This window comes from Anoplophora glabripennis, unplaced genomic scaffold (genome assembly GCF_000390285.2).
Source record: "Anoplophora glabripennis isolate ALB-LARVAE unplaced genomic scaffold, Agla_2.0 scaffold338, whole genome shotgun sequence".
NCBI lineage: Eukaryota > Metazoa > Arthropoda > Insecta > Coleoptera > Cerambycidae > Anoplophora > Anoplophora glabripennis.
In genome coordinates, this window is record NW_019416449.1 from 315,600 (window position 1) to 333,084 (window position 17,485).

A 17,485-nucleotide genomic window follows, 5' to 3' on the forward strand; every position below is an offset into this window, starting at 1 on the left:
TAGCTTTTTAAAATATTTTTTTCATGAAGTTCTTTGTGACACAACTGTGAGTCTAAATTTTAAATTTTCTATTAATATAACTACAAGAACCTCAAAATATAATACCATATCTGGGCTATGGATTTATGATCAATTTTCAAAAGATGCGACTCATTTAATACAGATGTCCGAGGGGTTAAATTTATGAAAAAAATTTTTGATGTATTAAGACACACCATATTTGCTGAGAACCAGTTTTTAAATTTAAATTTAAAATTTCCTGCATTGTCGTGATACTATCCCGTACATACGATTCATTAGTTAAATAAGTATTATCATCAGCAAACATAGTTAAATTATTTACACGTGACACAGTATTCGGAAGATCATTGACAAATAATAAGAAAGTTAAAGGACCTAAGAAGGATCCTTGGGGTACTTCAATATCTACAGCTGCTTCTTCGGAGTAATAACCATTTATGTCAACTATCTGTTTCCGATTAAGCAAATATGAATATATCCAAACATAAACCCTACCCCTAAGTCCATAACGCAAAATCTTATCCTTCAACAGATCATGACTAACTAAATAAAAAAATGCATTATTGAGATATTTCCGGAGAGTTAGAGCAAAATTAAGGGGACCCCTATCATGCATGAATCGTAAGGAACGTCTTGTTGTCAAAGGCAAATCTTCCCGGCAGTACACTGATAATGACTGAAGGGTGATAGCAAACCATCCTTCAGTCAATTTGGAAGGAAATCTGGATCTCTAAAAATTCCATCCGGTACATTAGCAGAAAATTTTATCTTTTTGCCAATATAACATGCGGGTTTTCTTGTTCCTAAATATGGCTTATGTGGAAATTGTTAATACCATCCTTTGAAAAATTTACCTAATCTGTAATTAGAATATTAGCCGGGAAATTTTAAACATTTAACATTTATATCATCAAGCCGTTGACACCAATTAAATCAAACCGGAAGTTTTAGTGGCAAAAGAACTTGAACGTGGATGTAGCTAGCAATTTTTCTTCTACTAGTAGGTACTTGCTGGGTGCGTATACATGAAAAATGTGCTCTTCTAGTTCGGAAATTCTTAGTGAAAGAGGTCTGCCATCGATAATTATGTTTTTTGAAAGCGTTGGCTAAAACGATGAATTGTCATTAACCTGTTTCTGTTACTACAACGCGTATTACCGCCGTAGATTACTACTGTTTATTTATTTGATTGTTGTTATTGTCATATTTATTTAATATGATTTTACCATTAAAAGAAATCTAATTATGACCACATCATCAGTTAAAGCTTACAGTCTAAATCGCTGGGTTAAATAATACCGAGCAAAAGAACTGGGATGAAGCACGTTTGGGAAATATAACACTTGACTTCTTTTTATAATTCATGTTTGGGAACAACAGTCACGACATTATTTATACGATTTGGCCGAGTGCCAACGCTCAGGTGCATGCGAACATGTAAAATATGTGCCCAAATCGCCGAAATTGAAACACCTGCAGGTAAATCGCGTCAGTATATTCAATATGCCCTGTTGCCGTGGGAAGGCATCCTCATGCATATTGCAGACATGGGAGAGTCAATAGGCAATATCTAGGATTCCTGAAGGATCAATAAGCCAGTGGCGTAATACGCGTCCTTTGCATTTTCAAGCGCCCTGCTTTGAATGGAGATTACAGTAAATATACTCGACCACTGTGTAAGGGGATCGTTTTCAATAGGCCTCTTATCAAAGGCTGCCGATGTCTCTTAGGCTAAGGGTGAGCGGGGGGATTTGATCATTATACGTATTGTCAATTTTATATTTGACGGCACAAACATTAAATTTAGGTAAGTAGATTGAAACAAAATACTTTACAAAGTGGTTTGTACGGAGCGGGGCTAAATGTAGATTAGTCATACTGATACTTCGCAGTTAATAAATTGTTATTTTTTTACTTTACTTAAGATAAAATTGAATGGTAAAATGAGAAATATTACAAAAATAATTATATTCTACGACTTGGGGCAGATAACAAGAAAATGATGTTATTTTACAATCTAGCATAAGTAGACCTATTTAAAATCATAAACCTAGCTATATATTGTAATAACAAACAATTAGTTTTGCCCAATAGGGATCAAAATTTTATATAACAATATATCCTAGAAGAAGTTTCCAGATCAAAAATTATATTTCCATCAAACATTTAACTTTGCTAGTGTCTGCTTTTAAAAAACTACAGTCTATTATACTATTTTGTATTACAAAATAAGAGTAAGAATAATATTTAATAGCAAGAAAAACCTAATGTATACTAACATTTAACGCTAAATTGTTATTTGCCCCCAGCTAAATGATCAACGGTACATCCTGATACAATTCAGTTTACATAAAGCAAAATCCGATGTTCACTCAAATGCATACGAAAATCAACGAACTATATTTTCGGTGTCCTATAAATAAATACAACGTTGATTTATTAGAGAAAAGTATTATAATTATGAAATAAAAATAAATTAGAAAATTAAATTCATTCTTCAAAATGTCTCCGTTGAAAAGTTGACTCTGGTCACATTACATTCTGAAATTACAGAAAGGGAAAAATTAATATCAGCACTCTGAAAGTTAATTTGAATGACATTTGATTATATGCATTGTTTATGAGCTATCTCGTTTGTGTTCGTGGAGATGGAGATCTTCCCCATTGAACTTCAATAGTGGTTGGAAGATAATTGTCCACAGCAGTGTATCGGACGGTTACCATTTACAAATGACGAAAAGAGGCCTTAAATCCATTAGATTCTTTTAACTCGAATTAGGGCAAAATTAGGGAAATAAACTCTTATTATTATGTGTTCAGCAAGGGTCTTTCCAAATTCTCCATGAAAAGTTTCATGACAGAAATTAACTGATTTTTTTCTATTAGTGAATATGGCCTCTTTTAATATTTCACTTTTAAATGTACATAAATAAATCTACGCCGATAGTAGAACAAAAAATTGACAAGCTCGCAATCAGCGCATTTTGGACAGTGCCATGTATGTTTATTCCTTTTTAAAACTTAGTGGCGTGCTTTTTTTACATAGAAAGTACATCAGACCATAAAAATTACGCCAAAAGGACCCTGCACCCAGGCTACAAGCCTTTAAAAAAATTAGAATTATATTAAGTAGTTAATAACTTATAAAAATTTTGTAGATTTTAATGTCTGACTGAAATTTAAAATAAACGTTCACAAACTAAATTTTTCTGAAGCAACAAAAATTAAATTAAGAGTGGGGGTATATTTATTGACGCGAAACGGACTGCTATGCTCGTCTTAATTTGTCGCACCATTTATAGGATCACCCTGTACCTATGTTGCTGATGAAAATACCAGATACGTAGGACGCAAAGAACTTCGAGTTTTACAAAATCGTCATATTTCCAAGACCCTTGTCGCAAACTCTCTTCACGGTAGATATGCTGTCAACATTCATCCCCGATTAGAGTTCCTGTGGTAATCCTCCCACACACACAGAGAGGATTGAGATCAAGATTGCGATCGTCGTCAGAGACTTGTCCTTTTTGATGCCATGTACTTATGGATACAGGGTGTTCCGGTTATAACTATGCAAGTTAATGATACATATTTTTACTTTTATAGATTCGTCTAAATTATTATTATTTGCAGGCGACTTAAAAAATATTTACCGTAGACAGTATTTCAGGTTATCAACTTTTATAACGTCATCTAACGTCTTTAAGTCAATTATTCTTATACATCTTTTGATCGTGAAAATACGATTTTACATATTAATAATACTTGCAAGTTTGTTATTAGAGACATGGGAATTACATTTGATCATAGATTAACATTTTTAGTTCATATTAATAACGCTGTACTAACTACTAAAATGTTGGAGTTTATAATCAAGAACTGCTGAGGATTTACCTTTGTTAAATCAATAAGTGCTATATATTATATTACTCTTGGAAGAAGCAAACTATAATATTGTAGTGCACGTACCTACCCATAAATATTTTGGAAAGTGCCCAGAAAAAGATTCAAAAGTTCCTTGAAAACACATATGGTATTTATCCTCCAAAAAATTATAATAACAATTTACCTCTTCAAAAATAGCACAGGACCACAAAAAATGAGTGAAGGGTTCCTTGAACCAGACCAAGTAGATTACATGTTTTTTGGATCACTGAAACCGAATCCGAAACCTGTTTTGCCCCATCACGTCTGCGTTTTTTTTCTAACCTCAAGAAACAGCTTGAAACTATGAAACCCAACAATATCAACCTTTAAATCATATAACCCTATACTTTCATAACTCAATAACCTTGAGATCCATAACCTATAACTCTAAAATCCATAACCTGAAAATCTATGACCTCAAAACTCATAAATCTCAAATCCCAATAAACTGCAAACACAAAATGAGCAAAAAAAACAAAAAAAAATTACAGGCAAAACTGAAACCTCAATATCGGAGAGTTGTAACTTTATAATTCTATACATCCATTTCATACCATAAACCCCATAACTCTAACAGCCTATATCGTCCATATATACGACCACATCGTTGTTCCTGGGTATCGCTAAATGTAGGTTATTACAATGCAGAAAATCTTGACTTTATTAAGTATTCGAATTATAGTTTTCCAGACCCAAACTTTATGAGAAATAACATTAAATATCTGGTTTAATCTTTCTACAGAACAAGAATTATGTCTCGAATATAAATTTTTATTGTAGCTTTCTGAGATTAAGTTTTTGAAGGTTCACTTGAAAATATTTTTGTCACGGTTATGGAACTATAAAGTTATGAAATTTCTGGGTTATAGCATTGCAGAGTTTTGGGGTATAGGATTATGGACTTTTGGAATTATGGAGTTTTCAGGTATTAGGTTATACGGAGTTATGGGGATGTGGAGTTTGATATTAAATTGTACATAATTCGGAGTTATATTGTGACATGCAATTTTCTTATGTTACACTTCAGGGTTATGGAGTTTATGGATTATGAGGTTATGAAGTGATGGAGGTGTAGAATTACGAAGTTAAAACTCTCCGAGAGTAAGGTTTGAGCTTAGCTTCTAAGTTTTTTGTTTTTATTTTTGATCATTTTGTGTTTGCAGTTTATTGGGATTTGAGATTTATGAGTTTTGACGTTATAGATTTTCAGGTTATGGATTTATCGATCTCAAGTTATGAAAGTATAGGGTTATATGGTTTAAGAGTTGATATTGTTGGGTTTCACAGTTTTAAGCTGTTTTTTGAGGTTAGAAAAAAACGCTGACGTGATGAGGCAAAACAAGTTTCGGAGTCGGTTTCAGCGACCCAGAAAACATATAGTTCCACTTGGTTTAGTTCAATGAACCCTCCACTATTTTTTTTATGGTCCTATGTAATTTACCGAATTTCTGTAAGGAAAAGGTGGGAACTAGAAGAAGAAATATTTTAAAATAGTAATTTAGTAAAATAGTAACAGTAGAAGTAGTAATATTTTTAAGTTTCAAACTCTAATAATAATCATTTTCACTAACCAAATTATATTTATTTTAAACAAATTTTTTACAAGTATTTAGAAAAAAATACTACTTTGTATTAGTGCATACATTTACATTTTCTTTTCAATGCCATATATTAGTGTAATAGCAACATAGTATAATTTAAAAAATGTCGTGAAAAATATCATTATGTCAGCAGAAAGCTAAATACATACACTAATTGATACTTTCCTTGATTGGTTTATGCAACCATGACCATGCGATATTTTTTTGAAATTAATAACCACATAAATATTGCTTACTTATTACCAAGAGTAAGTATGTAAAACTTTGAAAGTCAGTTAATCCAGCCGTAGTCGAGTTTTATGTATAAAATAATTAAAGTTAAAATAGCTTTAAAACTATTCATTAAAAAAAGTATAAGAATTTTTGTTCGAAATTCATTTTTAATTACAACCATTAAAGTCCTAAAATATATTTAGCCGTAGACATTTTCATATCATCATATAAATATTACCAGGAAGAACACATCAATGAAGTACTGTAAATATTAAATAATTCAGAAATATTGGAGATGAGTACTTAAGGTCTTTAATATTTAACAATTTTTTCATGCTTCACTTTGCATTTGCATGTGTATAAAATATACAACATTCCATANACAGTATTATGGTTGATGCCTTTTAATAACATCATTCCCAATATTATCCCTACTTTTATAGTGGAGTAAAGGTAGCTTAAAAATATGCATTATTTCGGAATAATTAGCAGAGCCTTGGATTTTCATAAAACCTTTTGCAATCACCTTGAAATGGCTTACAGAAAAAAGTTCTAAACTTATATTTGTACGCTAATTATTATTTAATTGTTTATTGTTTAAACAATAAAAAATGTTTTTTCAAAGATTATTTTAAATAAATCAAAAAATTTCGAACAAATTTTAATCAAATTGATAATGTAGGGGTTTTCTAGGTCACTGAATAAGAATATAATGTTAAAAAATAAAAATTCTAAATGGCTGATCCAATATGGCCGACTTTTTTAAGCAATTGATTAAAAAATGACTATTTTTTCAAAGCAATTTTAATCAAATTGATATTATAGGGGTTTTCGAAGTCGCAGAACAGGAATATTATATCGGAAAATAAAAATTCAAAACAGCTGATCCAATATGGCCGACTTTAAAAAAAAATTATTTAAAAATTACAAATTTCAAAGTAAATTTAACTAAATTTACTTTGAAATTTGTAATTGACATTATAGGGGTTTTTGAGGTCTCTGAACAGGAATATTATATCAGAAAATGAAAATTCAAAATGGCTAATCCAATATGACCGACTTTTTTAAACAATTTATTTAAAAATTACATTTTTAAATCTATTTTACCCATATTGATATTTTTAGGATTTTTCAGATCATTGAACAAATAAAAAATTAAATCAACTCGTTAAATTTTGAAGAAATTTGGGTATGATATTTATAGTACGATCGTAAACGATGCAAAGTAGAGCAAAAAATTGTCGGTCTTTTATCAAAGGAAAATCGTATCATCATTTTTAGGAGGCGTAAGATGAACAGTTTCAAATTTAAAATGAAATTTAATGTTAAATCTGAAATACCGTTGTATACGCACTGTGTTCTGGTACTAGCTGTAGTCGGCCAGGTGCATCGAGTGTACGAAGTGGTCGGTTATACGTCAAATACTAACCTGGCGAGCTTGATCGTAGAGCAGGGAACAATNGAAATTCATTTTTAAATACAACCATTAAAGTCCTAAAATATATTTAGCCGTAGACATTTTCATATCATCATATAAATATTACCAGGAAGAACACATCAATGAAGTACTGTAAATATTAAATAATTCAGAAATATTGGAGATGAGTACTTAAGGTCTTTAATATTTAACAATTTTTTCATGCTTCACTTTGCATTTGCATGTGTATAAAATATACAACATTCCATATGTATTTCAGAAAGCATTAATACTTCAGATTACTCAATTGCATTTGTTTGGCTCCATAGCATAAAGCGTCATTTATATTTCAGAATAGTCAGTTATAATTCAGAACACGTAAGTTATAGTTCAGAATATGTTATTTGTACTTCAAAAAGTGTCAAATGTATTTCAATGTTTTTGTGTTAATTTTGATCAAAAAACAAACACCTTGCAGAAGTTTAGCAGTAAGTTAAAAGACATTCTGTATGCTCAGCATAATTAAACCTTAAATTCTGACAGATCAGAAAACATCAAACCAATTTCTAACTCTTCTAAACAGTTGTTGTAATGCGCAGTACCACCAACACACATTTATTAAACTTAAAAAAATTCTTTAAAAAAGTCCAAATTTTACCCGCTTTCTTCTTTCCAGCTGACATACTCGTGACGATTGCGCGTGGGCTAGCGAGTAGCCGAAGATGCGCGCCGGGGAAGAGTACTCGGAGTTGGCGGAGCTGGGGGGCGGGCCGTACGGCCGCACCTGGGGTCGCACCCCGGGGGGCAGCAGGGGCCGGATGCCCGCCGCGGCGGCCGAGGCGGAAGACGTGCTGGGGCCCAACAGTAGCCCCAGGAGCCACTCGAGGAGTCGCTCGGGACTCTATTACTCGCCCCCGGGTACTTCGTACACCATCGTGGAGAGGCCCTCCTCCGTCATGCACCACCACTCCCCCAGAGAGTACGCCAACACCACTTCGCACTATAATTCGTTGAGCAGTCCAAGAGGTAAGATTTCATTTTTTTTCTTTTCGGTAATCACTAATCAGGTTAACTATTTGGTTATATGTATGGGTATTCACAATATTGTGTACCCACCTTTATTTTTAAGGGCTTTAATCTACAACAAAAAAAACACACAGAATATGATCTCAAAGAAATGTATTAATAAATTAAAGGTTGCATATGGGAGGCATAAATCAAACGTGTTCTGTATATGGAATATCCTGTATATTTGCTGTTTCCTGAAATTATCTCCTTTTTCTGATTATAAAACGCTATGAACAGTATTATGGTTGATGCCTTTTAATAACATCATTCCCAATATCATCCCTAATTTTATAGTGGAGTAAAGGTAGCTTAAAAATATGCATTATTTAAGAATAATTAGCAGAGCCTTGGATTTTCATAAAACCTTTTGCAATCGCCTTGAAATGACTTATAGAAAAAAGTTATAAACTTATGTTTGTACTCTAATTATTATTTAATTGTTTAAACAATAAGAAATGGTTTTTCAAAGATTATTTTAAATAAATCAAATCAAATTTCAAACAAATTTTAATCAAATTGATAATGTAGGGGTTTTCTAGGTCACTGAATAAGAATATAATGTTAAAAAATAAAAATTCAAAATGGCTGATTCAATATGGCCGACTTTTTTTAAACGATTTATTAAAATATGACAATTTTTTCAAAGCAATTTTAACCAAATTGATATTATAAGGGTTTTCGAAGTCGCTGAACAGGAATATTATATCAGAAAATAAAAATTCTAAACAGCTGATCCAATATGGCCGACTTTAAAAAAAAATATTTAAAAATTACAAATTTCAAAGTAAATTTAGTTAAATTGACATTATAGGGGATTTTGAGGTCTCTGAACAGGAATATTATATCAGAAAATGAAAATTCAAAATAGCTAATCCAATATGACCGACTTTTTTAGACAATTTAATTAAAAAATACATTTTTAAAGCTATTTTACTCATATTGATATTTTTAGGATTTCTCAGATGATTGAACAAATAAAAAATGAAATCAACTCGTTAAATTTTGAAGAAATTTGGGTATGATGTTTAGTGTTCTGCAAAAAGTTAATATATGAAATTCTTAATTAACAAATTTATTAAATATGAAAAAGTATTTGCATAGTAAAGAAAGAAGTATAAAAAAATAACAATATTCAATTTTCATTCTCTTGAATCATTGTAAGTTCTCGACTTTGTTTCGATCTCCAAACATATCCTCAACTAAAAGAATACTTACTGACCTTAATATGTACTCAATATATTTTCATTAATGTCTTTGACCTAAAATAATCCAAGACAAAAACTTTTGAAACTATGTACGAAATTTGTAATTTCAAATGCAAGGATTTATACGAGAGAAGGAGTAGGCTATTATTATTATTATGTACACTGGTTAGGACACTTTAGAACCAAAAATTTAATTAAATTGTAAATTGCTGAACCGTTACTTCTTAGCTGCAGTAAGTAATTTACTTCTAGTATATCCTCAACAATGTCTTGTGAAAACCGATGTATGTGGGTGAAATCGACGCTTTAGAACATGTAATCCATATTGAAGCTGTGGGAAAGCTTATACACACAAACAACTGGCAGACTCCACAGAATATACATAATCCAAAACAAACTCATCTCTGGGTTTATTTATCTATCTAGTGAATCTACAGCTGTTAGAATGCCTCTTTATGTATTGTGTCTGTTGTTGCCAAATGTTGTTAAAGCATTATCTTCTAATTAAATCACCATGACCTACATATGCATGTTTTACTAATCGGACCCATATGAAGGTAAACAGTGGAATATGACAAACTTCACTTCAATGCAAAATTCGTACATGCATAACGATATTTTTCACAGTTAATCATACATACCTGTATTTTATTATCCACTTACTGTACGTACCTATTGTAAATAGAATTTGAAAACCCAAGAAAACAATTTAAGGTTTTTTGGATTGATATGCCTTGGCCTATGTACTTACCTGATCAGTGATCACCATCAGACTTACATTGCACTTCAGTAGGGTTGCTAGGAATATTTGACATGCTCTTGTTGCTCTCGGGCTAGACTCTGTGGGGGCGGACTTGCTGTCAGTTGGCCTATTATGATTATAGTCTAGCTAATGTTCATTTATATGCAGACGGCTTCATCATATACATTGTACTCCCAAAAAGATATGTCAAAAATGAATGAGTGGTGTTAAGATAATAAACTGTCATTGAACATCTCAAAATGTTGTATTATGATATACATAAGGAGAATTAAGGCTATTGTTTGTATATCATAGGTACACAAATTGTTTCGATACACCGAGTTTAATAATTTAGATGTAATTTTTTATACTGAATTAATTTTTATATTTCATATCAATTACACGATACTAATAAAAGGCTTCATTCTATTATAAAAACTGAATTTTTATACAGTGTTTTCCATTTCGAATGAATACAGAGCTATAACCTCCTTCACAAGGGAGATAGGGAAAAACTGTTTTTACTGTTGTTTAAAGGTCATGTTGGTGCACTTTCTGGTACCACAATGTGTCTCCTCGATCAAGCTATGACGTCACAAAAGTGAAAAACGAAATGGCCCATAAGAATAAAGTAATGTCAGCGATGACCATGGGGTAATAATTTCTTAATAAAATTATGAATATTGAAAGTTTTTACAAGATATGTAAAACTAGTAGACTAGTCGGTTTATTTTCCAAATGGCGGACAATTTTCTGATTAAATGTAAAAGTAAAGTAAGTAAAATATTAAAATTATGGGAAAATGTTTCCCATAAAATATGTTTCAAATCCAAAGTTACTTTTAAATTCAGAATTTCATAACTTTCTATGTATTCATTTCTCAGAAAACTCCGTGTCTATGTCCCAATGTTGTACCGACACACTTGGAAATAATCTGTCATTGTAGTAATAAAATAATACCTTATAATACCTTTAGTTCATCAAAATAAAAATTTAAATCAACAAAAAATCTAAGATCATGCATATGTTACATCATATTTCATCATTTCCTCCATCCATCTGTACATACATCTATAATTTTTCGATGCAGCTTTTGGTTTCTACTATAGCGTGTGGAATGTGTCCACCTGGTATATCTGCTATGGCTGGTATTATTCATTCTACTAGTTGGTCTCTATTCTCAGGTTGTACACTTTGTTTTTAATAACTCCCCAGACGTAGAAATCTAGCGCAGTTAAGTGGTGATCTTGGTGGCCAGTTAATAGGACCGTTACGACCAATCCATTTTCCAGGAAACTGTACATTTAACCAGTCTCTATTGTGCGGAGATGCTCCGTTTTGTTGGAAATATCGCATTGCTATTGGATGGTCGTGTAAAGCATCCCAAAAGTGAATAGTTGAAAATCGTAGCTCACCATTTATGTTTTCTTCGAAAAAGCAGGGTCTTGCAATCTTTAATCTGGAATTTCAGGGAGGGTACTTTAAAAAGCTACAACACTTAGGCCCCGCTTCCTCCTATTAGGAAATCAATCCACTTGAGCCGTTAACCAACCTATTAAAGAGAAAAATGTGGTGACGTTGCTTAGGAGGATCTCTGATATAGGTCATGGAAGGTCAACGTTCTCCCAACACGGATTCTCTTGTTGACAAGACAGCAGTGCATTCGCAGAGCACATGTAGTACTGCCTCGTTTTCCTGTTCACAACCTTTACAAAGAGGTGTTCCACACTTTCTCATGTTGTGAATCCAGCACACAGATATGCTGTTAGAAACTAAGGCCACAACCAGTGCCTGGTGACATTCCTATACTGACCTAGCCATTATCTTATGATTATGTAGGACCAGTAATGCTTGTCTACTATCTGTGTAGGTTCTGATGGTTTTACCCGTAGTGTGCCTACGGACAATTTCTTTAGCCGCTGTGGTTATACCTGCTAATTCTGTTTGTACCACGGTAACATGCCTATTCATTGCCCACTGATATCGGATATGCAAGGATCTACAATAAATTCCACATCCTGCACCTTCCTTCCTTTTCGATCCGTCTGAAGATGTTAATTACTTCTTTACGGGCGGTCCTATAACTCTATTTTTAATAAGTCCACACCCCATACTGATATTTTGAAAATATTGTTTTTCACAATGGATGATCCATTATGGATTTATATGTATTAATAGACCAATATCTAGTATTTTGCTAAGATACCGCGCCGTTTGTAGTGAATATTGCTTCGTCATTTAAAATAATTTTTTCAAGGAATTTACGATCGTTAAGAAAATTTCCTTCGGCCCTATAACAAAAGTCTAAGCGAATCCCTTCCCAATAAGATATGAAGATGCTAAAGTTAAAATGCCTTTAAATTATGGTACCAGAAAGTGCACAAAAATGTCCTTTAAAGAACAGTTAAAACATTTTTTCTCTATCTCTTTTGTGAAGGAAGTTATGGCTCTGTATTTATTTGAAATGAAAAACACTGTATAAATAAAATAAACAAATAAGTTTCCCACACAAAAATTGCTTGTTTCTGAGTAAAGGGGGAAAACTGAATTGGTTAAAACTTGAACAAAAATATTAAGCACTGTGAGACCTAACTTTAGACGGAAAAATAAGATACCTTATTATGATTAACAATTTCATTCAATTATTGTATGCAACCAGTTCCATATTTTCGCGAACAGGTAGCACAAAACATACATTTTGCTCGATTTTCCAGGCACCTATTTGGGCTCGAATCCAAACTTCAGCACCACCAGAACCCCATCCTCCACGAACAACAAGAAGCGCCCAATATCTCCCGAACAAGTTCTCCGACTCTTTGGCACCAACAACCCCTCCTCCACCGCCAAAACGAACGTGGAGAGACCACGACGTTCACCGGCGAGTAGCCCTCCTTCCACTACCCACCAGGTCAACTATCGTCCTCCATATGTACCCAGCATCCATGAATTGGCTACCAGGACGGTCACGATGGTTAGGGAGCCCCAGGATGGCACTCACGGGTTCGGGATATGCGTGAAGGGAGGTAAAGAAGCAGGTACGTAAAGAAAAAAGTTTAACAATCTGCGATGTTGGAATAAGTATCGAATAAGAATGATCATCAGTAGATGATGAAGTTGAAGTACACAGGGTGTCCGCAAATTTCACCGACAACGTTTGACTGCATATTCACGACGATAAATAAATACGATCTACGAAAAAAAGTTAAATAAAAACCTTTTGGTTTTTGAGTTACAGGCCTTCAAAGTTGTCAAAAATAAAACCAATTTAATTAATAACTTCATAACCCTTTTACCGATCGCGTTAAAATTTGGTATATTTATTTGGACTATTATTGCGTATTATTTCTTAAAGTTTTAGTCAAATCGATATACTGGGTGATAGTTTTCTGCCGCGGTAAATTGTTACAGTGGTCCCGATAACAGAACTTTATTGGCTTATTCTTTTATTGGAATTCTATCTCAACAAATATTGTACGGATTTTATACATTTTATGGTAATTTCCATGTGAAATACTTACATAGGTATACAGGGTGAGTCATTAATACACAGCTTAATGGCAAATTATTGTTAACGTCAAAATATAGTGATTGAGACAAATATCCCTTAATCAATTGTTGCTCCATTTCGTTCTACAGGGTGTTACAGTTGAATATTTTAAGTATATATGGAAAAATTCTTTTGGTTATTTGTGGTTTTACGTTTTTTTGAGGTGGCAAATATACGAATATGCAAACAGTGTTGGGATCATGTGTAGGGGGCGCTAGTTATACTGTCTTATCAATGTAAAAATATGTCTAACTTTTTGTATTTTACAATTTTGATTTTTTTAACTAAAAATTATCGAACTACGTTTAATTCTAAATAAAAAAGGTATACTTGTTATAAATTGATAAACTCGACCGTTTTCGAGATACAGGCATTGTAAGTTTTTGAGATTCGGCGGGAATTAAATCAAAAAATTATTTTTTCCAAAGCAGTAGGCATTGGCATAATAAATTAACAGCACATTATACCTGAGAATTGAGAGATTATCTTAATAGAAATTTCGCGCACCGTTGGATTGGACGGAGTAGCGAAGTACCTTGGCTTGCACATAGCCCTGATTTAAATCCGCTGGATTTTTCTTTTGGGGCTACCTTAAATCTCTAGTCTACAAAGACATTATTTATAGTCAAGAACAACTGCTGACAAATATTCAAAAATTAGTTCATATTGTCAAACAACATAGAACTTTATTTAACACCAGACAAAATTTAAATAAGTGTATTGAAGTCACTGGTGATTGCTTTGAGAATCTTTTGTGATTAATAATTTGTTAAGATATGCATAATAAAATTTTCAGTTGCTGTAATGTTTGTCTTAATTCTTAATTCAGGCTTGGTATTTGAAGACCCGCTAATTTTCTAATTTAATTCACGCCGAATATTAAAACTTAAAACGTCTGTATCTCGAAAACAATTGAGTTTATCGATTTGTAACAAGTATACCTTCTTTATTTAGAATTGAACGTAGTTCAATAATTTTTAGTTAAAACATTCAAAATTGCAAAATACAAAAAGTTAGACATATTTTTACATTTTTAGGACAGTATAACTAGCGCCCCCTAGACGTGACCCCAATTCTGTTTCCATATTCGTATTTACCACATCAAAAAACGTAAAACTGCTAATTTTCAAAATAATCGGTCCATATATAGCTAAAATATAGCAAAAAATCGAAAATATTTTTTCAACTTTAACACCCTGTGGAACGAAAAATAGCAACAATTGACTAAGGCATGTTTGGTTCAATCGCTATATTTTGACGTTAACAATCTACCATTAAGCTATGTACTATTATTAATGACTCACCCTGTATATTTTTTTAATGTAAAGAATGCAGTTATAAGAAGGTAATTGTTGTGTCACTTTTTGTTTGAACCTGGCCTATAGCCAACCCTGTTATAATTAACATATCAACACAGTATTATTTATATAATTATTATTAAAAGGTATACTGTCAATTGGAAATAAGTAATAAATTTCTACAACTGGAACGGTAACGAAATTACAGCTTTTTGTTAAGCAGTTAACAAGTTATAATTGTTTTGATGTCATTTATGGTCCGTTGCTCTAACCTTGTTATTGTGGTTACGTACGTTAACAAGAACAAGAGAGTAATAAATGTTTTTAGTAGTTTGCGGGATAAATTGACACTCAAAGTTTTAGGTCGTGCGTATCAAAACCGTCACTTTATTACATTCACAGTGTTTGAAACCGTTTATTTATGACTTTATTTATCTTGTTGGTTAGTTAACTGTTGAAACAATTTAAAAAAGCAAATATATTAAAATGTCAGAAGGATGAATAGGGTCTCAACAAGATTTCTGTAAGTTTCTTTCTGTTTAATGAGGTTCATCGAAAATTTAAATGATATAAAATAAACTAAATCTATGAAGTGTAATTAAAATGCTTAATAAAACTTTTACGTTTTCAATATGCGTAGCGTTCAAAATTACTGACAGTGTTTGAAATAGGTTGCAAAAAGTAGATGAAGGAAGCCCTATAATTATTATGTTATTTCATGTGTAGATAGCATGTCTACTTGAATAATTACTAGTTTTATTTGAAAAATGATTGAATTTCGATTTTCGCTTCAAAATATTTGAGTTTCATTTAAAAAAAAAATCATATCTACCATTTGCAGCAATAATTTATATACATATTTTTTTAAAGCTTTTGTACTCTATTATAATATTGAGCCAAGATTTAAAGTGGCAGTTACTATATTTACACCCGGAAGCAGACATGCATATACGTTTGTTTGTAGTCAAATAATTAAAACTGTATACTAAAGAATTATATCGCTTCACCTTCTTTTTTTTTATACAAAAGAATCAGAACTTCAACACCTTGTCTCGGAAATGAAATTTATTCGGATATATGCGCGTAGGACCTTCTTGTTTATTTGTGACGAAGAATCCATCATTAAAATTTGACTAACCGTTTAATATTGCTTCTATATTTATCGCAATCTATAGATTACCTTTAAAAATTAGTAGGCGATGACAATAAACGGTGTCGATTTTATTGTTTTGTTAAATAAATCTTTTTTATTTGTTCTCAATTGCTTTTCGTTTTAGTACAAATATGTATTATTATTACTCTCATCAGCGCATTCGCCATATCTTAAAATTTTAAATTATTTCCGCTTTCACGTTAAAACGTTGTTATTTTTGGTATTTAAGACAAAAAAAATATATTTACAGATATTGCCTAACCTATTTCTCGACTGGAATATATTTGTATTAGATACAAGGGACATTTTAATTTTTGAGATGGCTTAAGAAATAAAAAAGTAAGGTACTAAATTAAAAGTAGCAATATGTGATTTTTCTTCAGACGATTTGAGTGATTTTCAGCCCACTGATTCTCATGGGTGTGTGGAAGAAGGCAACAGATAACAGTGTCTAGAATGAATCTTGTTCTAACAGATCTATAAAAAAGATTAATGGGTTCTGCTTTAAATACGCAGATTTTCTTAAATTTTTTAAATCTTATTTAAGTACCTAACAGTTTTCTAAATTCAATATCGGAGTTATAAATCAATTGATATGTTGGCGACTTCTGGAGTTCCACAGGGATCGGTACTTGGACCTCTCTTAATTATCATATTTATAAATGAGATATTTAAAGACATTCATACACATACCCTCTTATATGCCGACGACAAGACATAAAATCATTGCCATTAAATATTTCCAAGTGTAAGGTTATGATATTTACAAGATAAAAAGTTGCTACTCAGTTTGAATATAAATAATATTATTTTAAATAGATACATGCAATTTAAAGATCTAGGTGTTATATTTGATGCAAAATTGACGTTTGTTCCTCATATAGAGTATATTATATCTTATATCTAACGCCTACAAGAATTTGGGTTTTATTGTGAGGAATCCTCGATATTTTAGGGATGATACATCGGTTATCTGGAATCCACAATATAAGGTTCACATTTCTAGTTTGGGAAAGGTTCAGAGGATGTTTGTCAAAGATCTTAGTTTTCGAGTTGATCATACTTACCCACCTGAGGTATTCTGTTGTTACAGCTGCTAAATAGATTTAACTTTAAATAGTTGGTCCTGCGTCAGGTCTACTTTTCCATACTTTTTCTGTATAAACTGTTGTATATAGACTGTTCTGACATTCTGAGTAGTATTTACTCCTGCGTTCAAAGTCGCTCAAATGTATAATTTTATTTGTCAACTCCGAGAACAAATGTTCTTAAATATTATCCAATTTACCAAAT

The 17,485-nt window shown here is 32.0% G+C and overlaps 1 protein-coding gene across 1 annotated transcript in view; it reads left to right on the forward strand.

The window, feature by feature from the left end:
* Window positions 1-7,901: 7,901 nt before the first annotated feature.
* The window catches only part of LOC108910935 (whirlin), a gene marked incomplete at its 3' end in the record, with an annotated part of 217,167 nt that continues 207,583 nt past the window's right edge, over window positions 7,902-17,485 (forward strand). Inside the window, exons 1-2 of the mRNA XM_018715708.1 lie at window positions 7,902-8,205; window positions 12,909-13,229. Coding sequence (XP_018571224.1) covers window positions 7,902-8,205; window positions 12,909-13,229 — 625 coding nt within the window. The remainder of the gene's footprint in view (window positions 8,206-12,908; window positions 13,230-17,485) is intronic.